The sequence below is a fragment of the Nelumbo nucifera genome, chromosome 3 (assembly GCF_055504915.1).
Source record: "Nelumbo nucifera cultivar China Antique chromosome 3, China Antique-T2T, whole genome shotgun sequence".
Taxonomy (NCBI): domain Eukaryota; kingdom Viridiplantae; phylum Streptophyta; class Magnoliopsida; order Proteales; family Nelumbonaceae; genus Nelumbo; species Nelumbo nucifera.
Window position 1 is genome coordinate 39,881,161 of NC_142651.1, and position 10,641 is coordinate 39,891,801.

Consider the following 10,641-nt stretch of genomic DNA (forward strand, 5'->3'; position numbering starts at 1 on the left):
GTGCAAGCACAAGGTGAATTCTAGTCTGAAGCCTCTTGAGCTTAGCTTACCGGCTTACCCTACCCTACATGGTAATACGGTAATTCAACATGGCACTCGGCTATTAAGCAACGAGGCATTCAGTTCAGCCACATCATCTGTTATCAAACGGCCGTTAAGCTTTGGGGACTCGTTGGGCATTCTGAAAAGAAAGCAATAAGCAATATTTTACTTCGATCTTGTTCCTCGTTAGTCGTTAGTCGTTATCGTAACGAGAGAGAGAGGGAGCAGGAACGATGATGACCCGCCATTACCAACCGCTATCATCTCAAGACACTAGCGTTGCCAGTGGAACAAGCTTGAAGTGCACGAGACTAAAACATCTCAACTGTTTCGAAACCCTAACACCACCACCACCACCACCAATTTCTCCTGACTTCTTTTCCATTCACTTCTTAGAAATCCTCCATCCTTAATCATCATCACCATTGCCGCTTCTTCATTCTCGATCCACTGTCAATGTTGCCGCCGAGATTCTTCCGTTTGTTCGCTGCGCTGGTTCTCCTCTTGGAGGCGGAGATCCTCCCTGTCGTCGCCGACGGCGATGGGTTACTTGAGGCCTGCAAACAAGATTTGAACAGCTTTCTTCCTCCTCCTTACGGCAATTATTCAGGTTATACTTGTACAACCGTTTGGAATACTTTCATTTTGAGAGTAAGCCCACATTCTTTTCTTCCAATTTTGGTGTTGGATCTCGTTTATGATGAGATATTTTGAATTGTTATACATTTTGCTTTAAGATGGAAGTCACAGAGTCGTATTTGCATGCCCAAATCAAGTTCTTTCTTTTTATTTCTTGCTTGTTTCTGGGTCTTTTTCTTCGGTGGAAGCCTCCTAAAACATCTCAACCAGGGAATGTCTATAAACCAATTTCTTTCGCACCTAAACTGAGCTATTATGTCTGAATTCAATTGTTTATAATAGCCCTAACGTCATACGGTTGAATGACTTACATATTTATGCAGTCATGCCTACCGGGCAATAGGAGCTGTCTACTATGCCCAATCCAAAATTTGGGCAGTATTTTGTTTACCTATCCAAGTTTTTAATTTTATGTGAAACTGCTCACTTGCTGGTGAATGACTTTAACTTTTATGAAAATTATAATATTTGTTGCATAGAAACACTTGCTGCATCTGAAGGCAAAGCATTTACATCTTTCTAATTATTGTTGTCTATTGCAGTACACTCAGAGTCAAAGTAATGTCCTGACCATTGTATTATCTGCTGTATATACTACGGGGTGGGTTGGAATAGGATTTTCAAAAGATGGAACGATGGTTGGTTCAAGTGCTATGGTAGGTTGGATTAATAAAGAAGGCCGAGCAAAGATCAAACAGTATTACTTGCGTGGTCAAAGCACATCTGAAGTAATACCAGACAAGGGTGAATTGCAACTTACTAATGTTCCAACTGTTACTGTTCTTCATGAGGCTACCATTTACTTGGCATTTCAATTGAATCTTGCAACTCCTCTTACTCATCAACAAATACTACTAGCTTTTGGAACTTTATACCCGATGCACAATCGGCTAACAAAGCACGATGATAAAACAACTGTTGTATTTGACTTCTCTGCTCCTGGTATTTTGCTTTCCTTGTGCCTTTTCAACAAGTCTTCTTCATTATTACTAGTATTTTTTTTTACATTGCTGGTATCATGTGGATGTTTTACATGTGGTGTGCTAATCATTTTGATTGAGCTATAAAGGAAGACAATATTTGTCATTGCCTTGTACACTCTTATGTAGCATTATGGGGGAAAATGAACTGGGCCCAGAAACAATTTATGAGAAAGCTGGGATTGCCCTGATGCCTCAATGCTTATAGTTAGGAACTTTCTATTGCATATTGGAAGCATGTGAGTGGATGAATTTGGAATATGTGGAAACCTTCCATCATCCGCTGAGTTTTAGATAAGGTTGTATTCTTTTTCAAGTGAACTACTTTCCCACTCAGATATGACAATCCTAGTTCTTTAGGCTGCATTTGGTTCCACAGAAAGTAGATGAGAGAAGGAAAGTTGTGGGGAAGTTCTGTATGCAGTTCCTAAAATGTCTGATGGATTCTCCCACAACTTCCCCTTTCTCACTTACTATTGATGGAACTAAATACATCCTTTCCCCAGCACCTCAAAAACACCATTCTATATATGATTGATTCAGTTCAAGTGAATGTTTTCTTTCTTAAACTTTTTTTTTTTTTTATAAATTTTTATTTCTTAGGCTTTTGCTAATGATGGCTATGTTATACTATTTAGTTTCCAAATGGACCTTACTTTTTGTTCCAAGTGGTATGAAATCTATTGTTGTTCCTCCTCATGAGTGGGTTGGGTGGGTCCAATATATTGACAAGACCCCCCCTTTCAATTAATGTTATGCATCTTTATTCTTCTTAATATAGAAGATTTTTATTAAAAATAAAGAAAAAATGAGATCCCCCCTTCCTCTTCATCCTCCTCCCCTTCCTCCTAACCCCCCTCCTCTTAAAGAGGCTTATGCCTCTTGCGTTCTGAACTATGCCTCACGCCTCTAGATAGTGGAATGCCTCGTGTCATGCCTCCGCATTTTAAAACATTGATAGCGAGTTGTTACACCATTATTTTCTTTGAATGGTGGAAGTTTTGACAGATAAAGTCCTCTGTTTTTTTCCCTTATTGGAGGCTTTTCCATGTAAAAAATCCTATTATTTCATTTCTTTCTTTTCTTGCTTTTCACTTCATTGGAGTGCTTATCCTATTATTTATCTACATTATCACAATTATTGATATGTATTTTAATGATATATGTTGTTGGACGTTGTTGAGATTAACTTAAGTGGGTATGGCTCTTGTGATATATCATCCACACATCATACCAGTTACCAGTAAGAAATCCATTTTGTGCAAGGTGTTTTCTGAAGGCCAATATATTTTCATGGTTCATAACCCAAAAAATCCTTTACTAGTGATAGATCAATAGTCTGCAATTTCCCCATGAAACTATAGATTATCTTTTGGCAAAGAGGCCAGTAAATATGATATACTCTGATGTGGTGCTAAAACTAAAAGGCCAGAATTTACAGATTTTCTCCATTCAAGAATTGAGGGGGTGGGGGTGGATGAGGTTTTTTTTTTGGTCTTTTGATTAATCATTGAGCAACTTTGCCAGAAATTTGTTGTCACAGAATGGCCAAGTTCCTCTGATTCCATTTTTTTCTGTTTTATTTTCTAATTGATTATTGAAAACAGTACACAGTTTTGAAATTTTGGTTCATGGTTTCTGACAGATTTACAGGAAAAAGAATAATTCCCTCCCTCCAAAAATAGTTAGTACAGAAGTACTGCACATACTCTCTTTTGCTCATATTCTCAGATAATGTTATTGCAATACTGTGTATGGGAGTTTCTGGGATCTATGCATTTATTTTCTACTTGCTTTCATGTCTAGAAAATCTCAGGGGATTCAGAAGAAAAAGAAAGTAGAAATATTATGAACCTGATTTACTTAATTTGTAAATGTTCTTACATCAGAAAACTAATACTGTTATGTTACTTGCTACTTATATATGCTATTTGACAAACCATAAAAAGTCATTCTTTGTTCATGGAAATAGAAGTTAGTAAGAATTTGGTATGGAGAGTTGCATCTGTAAATTGTCAATTTGTCATATAGTTCCATTATATATTGGATGCCTCTATCCTGTGATTGCTACGTTTTTTCATCTGATAAGCTTTTCTTGTTCTTATTTGCTCCTTTGATTTTTTTATGCTTACTTTGTTATCCATGTTTAAGCAAATAAATAATACTCAATGCTTTAATGAAACTATCTTGTCCAAAATACATGACTACTTACATAGTTGTTCTCTTAAAGGTTCCCCGGCTGTGATTCCCAAAAACACTAACAACTTGAAAAGGAGCCATGGAGTTCTGGGTATAACTGCATGGGGCGTGATCCTTCCAGCTGGGGCAATTGTTGCCAGATACTATAAGCACCGGGATCCTCTATGGTATTATATCCATACATTCGTTCAATTTGTGGGATTCATCATTGGGCTTGCTACTGTGGTGGCTGGGAAGGCACTTTATGATGGACTGCATGTAAATATTCCGGCACACAGAGGCATTGGGATCTTTGTTCTTGTGCTTAGTATTCTTCAGGTTTGTGAGTTCTCCATTACCTGATATTAACTGTCCACATTGGATAAAACTGTATGTGCAAAAATGTGGTGTCCATAGGCCACCTTGACCTCTTAGGAAATAAATATAATATATAAAATGATAAATTAATAGTATTTTTGGTAATGACATGAGATTAAAATAATTCCAGTTTAGGTTTTCATAGTCCATTGACAGACTACCCAAAGGTATGATCTAGACATAAATTTGTATAAATTAATGCTGCTTTTAGGATTAGAATTGATAATAGAACAAATTTGGAATCATGCCGTTTCAACTTTTTTTTGTGAGAAATTAGATCCATTAAGACACTAAATTATATAAAGCAAACTCAATGTCGAATGTCTTTATCAAAAAAAAAAAAAAACTCGGTGTTGAATCTTCCTTTTCCAAGAATCCAACACCAATATAAATGCGTATATATAAATAAATATGCACTTAAACGAGTGCCATTAAGTTAGATAGCTATGATAACATTGTTCTAGAAGATTTCTTGGCAGGAACCATTTAATGGTGGATCACAAGTACCTGTAATTGCCCCATTTGTACATGGCAAATAGTATGTAAGGTTTTAGGTTTCTGTTAAACACCAGTTATGCATTGTATTTCCTGAGTTTACCATGAAGCATGGAATTTGAAAATGTCTTCTCCACAATTTCATTGTTTAGTTATTCTAGTGAAAGAAAAATAATTCCCAAGTTCTGGTAAAAGTAAAGGCTTAGCACCACTGGAAGTCTTGTTCTCCTAATTGGAATTCTATCGTAGAGTGCTATATAAAGGCCATCACCATGTATTGGATGTGACTATATATCTCATTCTGAAATTTAAGACGCTTTATAAAAAATCACTATTTTTTCGGTTCTTTGTATGATATTCAGCCTTGGCTATTCAAGCATGTGTGAAAATAAATGTATCTACTGCATTGGCAAATGCTGTATATCTGTTGAAAAAGGGCTCCAAGATCTGAGTGTAATAGAAGAAAGGAAAAATGAATCTAGATATTGCAAGTTTTTTATTAGAAAGTCAATGCATATGGATAGCCATGTATTTGTGTCCAGATCTTTAGACTGCTGAGCTTTGGTGATGGGGATTATATTATTATCTAAAACCTAACTGTATGCCCTACATGGTGCACCAGGTGATAGCATTCTTCCTACGGCCTAACAAAGAAGCCAAGAAGCGCAAGTATTGGAATTGGTATCACCATTGGGTTGGGAGGCTCGCTCTATTCTTTGGAGCTGTGAATATTGTCCTAGGGATTCAAGTTGGAGGTGCAGGTAGCTCTTGGAAGGTAGCCTATGGATTCTTTCTTGCGGTAGTTCTCATCACAGTCATTGTTTTAGAAGTATTATTGTGGAAAAGAGGGTCTGAGAAAAACGCTGATCCTCCAACCTTCCAATCCAATCCAAATTAGTAGGTCATGTTCTAATACTTGAAATTAGCTCCCTCATTTTTTCTGTAGATGAGCATCTCTTTTCCTTGATTATTTTACATTGTTGAAGCAGGGCTAGATCTTGAGTCTAAAGAAAATCTTTTAAGGATGGTAGGGAGAGTTGTTTTTTTCTGCCCTTGTATTTTCTTAAGAAGGTTGTGCCACTATCTGGGCTTTAGGTTTTTTATGGCACACGCCTGAGAAACTGAGGATGTATAAAACTGTAAGCTCCACTCCCACCGTGGACGCTCTACCCATTGTAAGACCAAGACAGCAGTTACTCGTGAGACTCAACTGTCCAAATGTTTTCGCACAGCTGATAACTGTGACCGGACCCTGCCAAGGGAGCCTCTTGATTGGTTTGTGAATACAGATAGAACTTTTTGGTTATTTTTTCTTCTCGGATTGTATAATATGACAATGGTAATGAAAGTTCAGTTTGCTGTAATGTGCAAATGGGAGATTGTATATGCGTCATCGTCATCATCATCATTCATACCTTCCCAACAAACAGCTTTATATTGCCCTTTTGGCTTGTGGGAATAGGGGTCTGGAATCAGAATTGGAATGGATTTTCAAGGGAATGGCTATTCCTTCCCCCTCTCTTGGAAATGAAATCCTATTCCAGTTTATTCCATTTTGATTACAATTCCACGAGATTTGATTCTGATTTTGATTTGAATTTTGACTGCAAACCAAATGGACCCTAAGTTCTAAATCTTTGTAAACTCTGTAATGGAGGCGATTTGTCTTTAGCATTTGTGCATAGGGCTGGAGAATTTTCTGAATGACTACAACCATTTGCCCAACCTCAGCCTTACCTTAAGCGGGGTTGTTGCCATAAGTAGTCAAACTTGACTTGAGGTTAAACCTATGATGCCGGAAATGTGTGATATCGAAAGAGCATTGACCAATCAAAACCTTTCATGAATTTTGATGAAACCAGCTCCAGCTGATTGGTTACCACTTTGATACTGGTTGATTGGCCGTAAGCTTCCGGTATGATAGTCAGGACATGGAAGACAGACCATAGTGTTATTATTTCATTTTCGATTTTATATTTATTGATTATTAAAGAATTACTATTTATTTATTTTCATATAAAAAAAAATAGTGAACAATACATCTACTCTATAAGCAAGTAGATACAATTCTTACCCTGGTACACCCATTCCCGACACAAGGAGTCCCCTTGGTAGGGGCTCTTTTGGTGGTCTCCTCCTTGCTCCTAGTGGTTGATTTCTAGAAGGGTGGCATTTTCCTCCACGGCCAAAACTGGGTGTTGAGATGCCAGATAGCTATAGCTCGTATTTTGTGACTCTAATTCCCAAATGTAGAACACTAGAAAGACACTTTGACCTCCATCCAATCAGCTTAGGTAATTTTTGTTATAAAGCTCATTGGCAAGGTTATGACAATATCCCCTAGAACAAGGAACACTTGTCAAAGGCAAAAACGTAGTGGACAATATCACCTTGGAGATAGGGGTTTTAGAGTATCTAGAGACTAATGGGTAATGGTTGATTAGTGAATAGAGGTGTCTAAAAGTTGTCCGTCCAATAGTGTCTAAATAGTAGATTTACAATTCAAAGGGTTTAGGTTACTGGACAAGCCTAAATGGAATATAGCTTGGATTAGGGGTTACAATTAATGGGTGTTTTGAAGAAAAGTTTTCGCTATTACAAGAATGCCCTTAAGATGGTGGTTGCATGATTAAAGAAATAAAAGAGCCTTGTAGGCCCATTAATGTACACTAAAGCCATCAGCATAAAAAATAATAGAAAACTGCCCCAAGGAAATAAGGTACATCTTGGCCCAAATAATTCAACATCCCCTCAAATGGAGCATAGATGTTTACTGTGTACAGTTATTTCAACATTGGTTGACTGGTTGACCCAGTAGTTGAGATGGTCACTTGGCATCCTTCCCAATGTGGAGGTACGGGATCAAATCCAAGTAATTGTGGTCTCTCCATGCTAATAGTCTAATACCAAAAAAAAAGAAAAAAAAAAAAACAAAAATAAAGAAGAAACATTTATCAAAGGCTCCTTGTATTGCCTTCTTATACTCTTTTCTAAGTGCTCACTATATAACGTTCAAAAACCATACATTCAAATCTCACAAATTTCATAAATATGATTCAAAAAGAATTCCATTTATTCCATATATATATAAATTTTCTGAAATTATTTTTTGTTATTATACAAAAATTTAGTATATTAATTTTTTAATAAATTTACAAAATAAAAATTTAATTTATCAGACTTATCAAATTTAATTTCCACAATTAATTTATAAAAATTAATTGTGAAATTTACCAAAAATTTTATTGTTTAATAATTACGAAAGTTAATTAATAATTTTTTGGAAAATTATTAAGAAAAAGTAATTTACTAAAATTATTTTTTTGTAAATTACCAAAATTAATCACCAAATTTACCAAAATTAATTATGAAACCTACCCAAAATAAATTAAACAAAATTAATTGCCAAAAATAATTTTCTAACATTCACAAAATTACTGTTTGATAAATTATGGAAATTAATTTTTGATAAATTATTATCTTATCAAAAATAACTATATATATATAGCCTAAAGATGGAAAATTGCCTAAATAGAAGGGGTATTACAGGCAGAAGAATGTTGGACCAAAAGGGTTGGGTGTAAACTGACAAAAGTATAGTAATTAGATCTAAAAGAAAGAAAACCTAATTGGGTCTGATTAGGAAGCTTCCTGATGATCGAGCAATAAATGACTTTGTCATGTGAACCCTTTGATTGGCTACGTGGGTCCTTGCTAGTAGTCCATGTCAACCTTGAATTGGATGTTTTGCTTGACTAATAATCGCCGGTTAATATTTTAATATAAAGGATATCCTATAAAATGTCTTACTTTGAGCATGTGGCATCAGTTTTTTGGGGCCCAGATTTACCCCATGAATATGCAAGGTGGAAATATGGGTTCCAAACTAATATGCAGTGTATTTTAATTATCCAAAACAGAAAGAAACATGATATGTCTAACCATAATTGGATGGGATCCGATTTGAAAACATCATGCATGTTGCTTAATCTAAATCAATTAGATTATAAACAAACAAACAAACAAACAAAAACGGATTGCTTTTAGATAGATACTCAATTTAAAGTTGTTTGGAATTAAGTGGGATTTGAAATCTGCATAAATCTATATTTGTATTTACAATATAGTTTTAATTAATTTTTATATAATTTTACTATACATGCGTATTAAATTTTAATATTTGAAATGAATGGGATTGGAATGGAAACATTAATGTTTCATATTCCCAGTTAGGCAAATCCTCTCTTAATCTGGCAAAAGTGATGGATGAGATGCATCACAAAAACAGAAGTCTGAGTTAGGGAATCTGAGTTCGAGTAAAGGACATGTCTCAAACAATGACTTGGGCTTGGCTGGGTCCTGGGTGTTATTATTAATAGTTCTCCTTCATGTCTATGTCTGCTTGCTTTATTTCTAAGTGGCTGTCTCCAAAGTGGGACTCCAATAATGGAACTGATGGCTAGCTCCAAAACACTACTCTCACTCTTCAATTCATTCTTCACTCTTCTCTCTTCACTGAGAAGGACTAGAAACGACCACCACCCACCTTCACTTCAACTGTATATCTTGCTGTGCAATCGCACCATACTTGTCCTCACCCTACTGATTGTGAATTTGTGACTGTGATTGTGATTGTGATTTTGATTTAAATTCGTTGCACCCATTGTATTCCTGATCCACCACGTGAGCTTCACACCCTCGGGGCCCTACACGTCTCGATGACAAGTGACAAGTGTGAGTCGTGTGACAGCCCAAATAGGCGTTAGGGCTATGGATGTAAGCCACATGGCCATGGAGGTCTATTCTAGCTTCTACAGAATAGAATAGATTAGAAAATTTTGTCTTCGGACATCGTAAGTCCAGCCGGCCGCGTCCAACCGACCCTTTTGCTAACTGCTGCTTCTTTGAGACATTTTCTCGAGCATTTGGATTTGAATTTCTTCCTTGGTCCTCCTTTTGAGTTGGATATATGACAGCGTGGCTTTGCTGTGGCCTGTAGGACATATTTTCTGTGAACACAAACAGCATCCTGTAAATTTGTTATTGTTTATTAGAGATAAACGACATGAGGTGCCATTGAGTTACGAAATGTATATTAAACCTTTCTCCACGAAATTTTTAAATGATATTTTTTTCAAAACTTATTTTCATATAATAATAATAATAGTACGTCGTCAGGTGACATTAAGATCATATAAGACAAAATATCTATAAGAGAAACATCCAGATGATATTTTCTTCAAAAGTTATTTTTATATAATTCAAGAAAAGAATAATACAAAAATACTGATATTTGATTAATCCAATCAAAGCAAAATTGCTTATGTGATAGATGCCGGTAGGGATCTAGTCTACTACCAAATAAAATGCTTCCAACACTGTCCCAACAAAACTATTGTAACGGTACAATGCGTACATACGAAGTATCTCTAATATCATTTATGGGGATATAATTTTGCAATATGCAGCTATAGTGGCCAGTTGAGACATTGGGAGCGTCTGGTTGGTAGCAGATCTGAACTCAACAGTTACCTGGAAAAAAAACCGGTTATACAACGCCATATTACCAAACACCACCTTTGAAACCGGAAACCCATTACAAATTTACAATGGAAGAACAAACCTTGATCTATATTTACAAGGATATTACACTGTAATTTGAATTTTGCCAAATCAATAATGAAAGGTTTATTACATTTTATATCCAAAAAGAGATTGAAGTAATCTGGCTTCTCCCATACCTAAGAACATCGAATATGCAAAACGTCTTGTATTTTCATGAGTTCTATTTGGCTCCTTGTGCCTAAATTAATAATTATATTTTTTATACCAAGCAAAACAAAACCAACCATCTTGTCCCACACCCCTCAGAGTTAAGATTCCTATCACAGGTGACATGGAAGTACAATTTATATTTACTCCCCCTTTT

At 35.9% G+C, this 10,641-nt stretch overlaps 1 protein-coding gene across 1 annotated transcript; it reads left to right on the forward strand.

Moving 5' to 3' along the window:
• Window positions 1-274: 274 nt before the first annotated feature.
• Window positions 275-6,084, forward strand: LOC104604012 (Cytochrome b561/ferric reductase transmembrane with DOMON related domain-containing protein). The gene is made up of 4 exons (XM_010268220.3): window positions 275-693; window positions 1,224-1,623; window positions 3,892-4,178; window positions 5,335-6,084. The coding sequence occupies exons 1-4, from the start codon at window positions 499-501 to the stop codon at window positions 5,608-5,610; spliced, it is 1,158 nt and encodes a 385-aa protein (XP_010266522.1). The 5' UTR covers window positions 275-498; the 3' UTR covers window positions 5,611-6,084.
• Window positions 6,085-10,641: the final 4,557 nt, after the last annotated feature.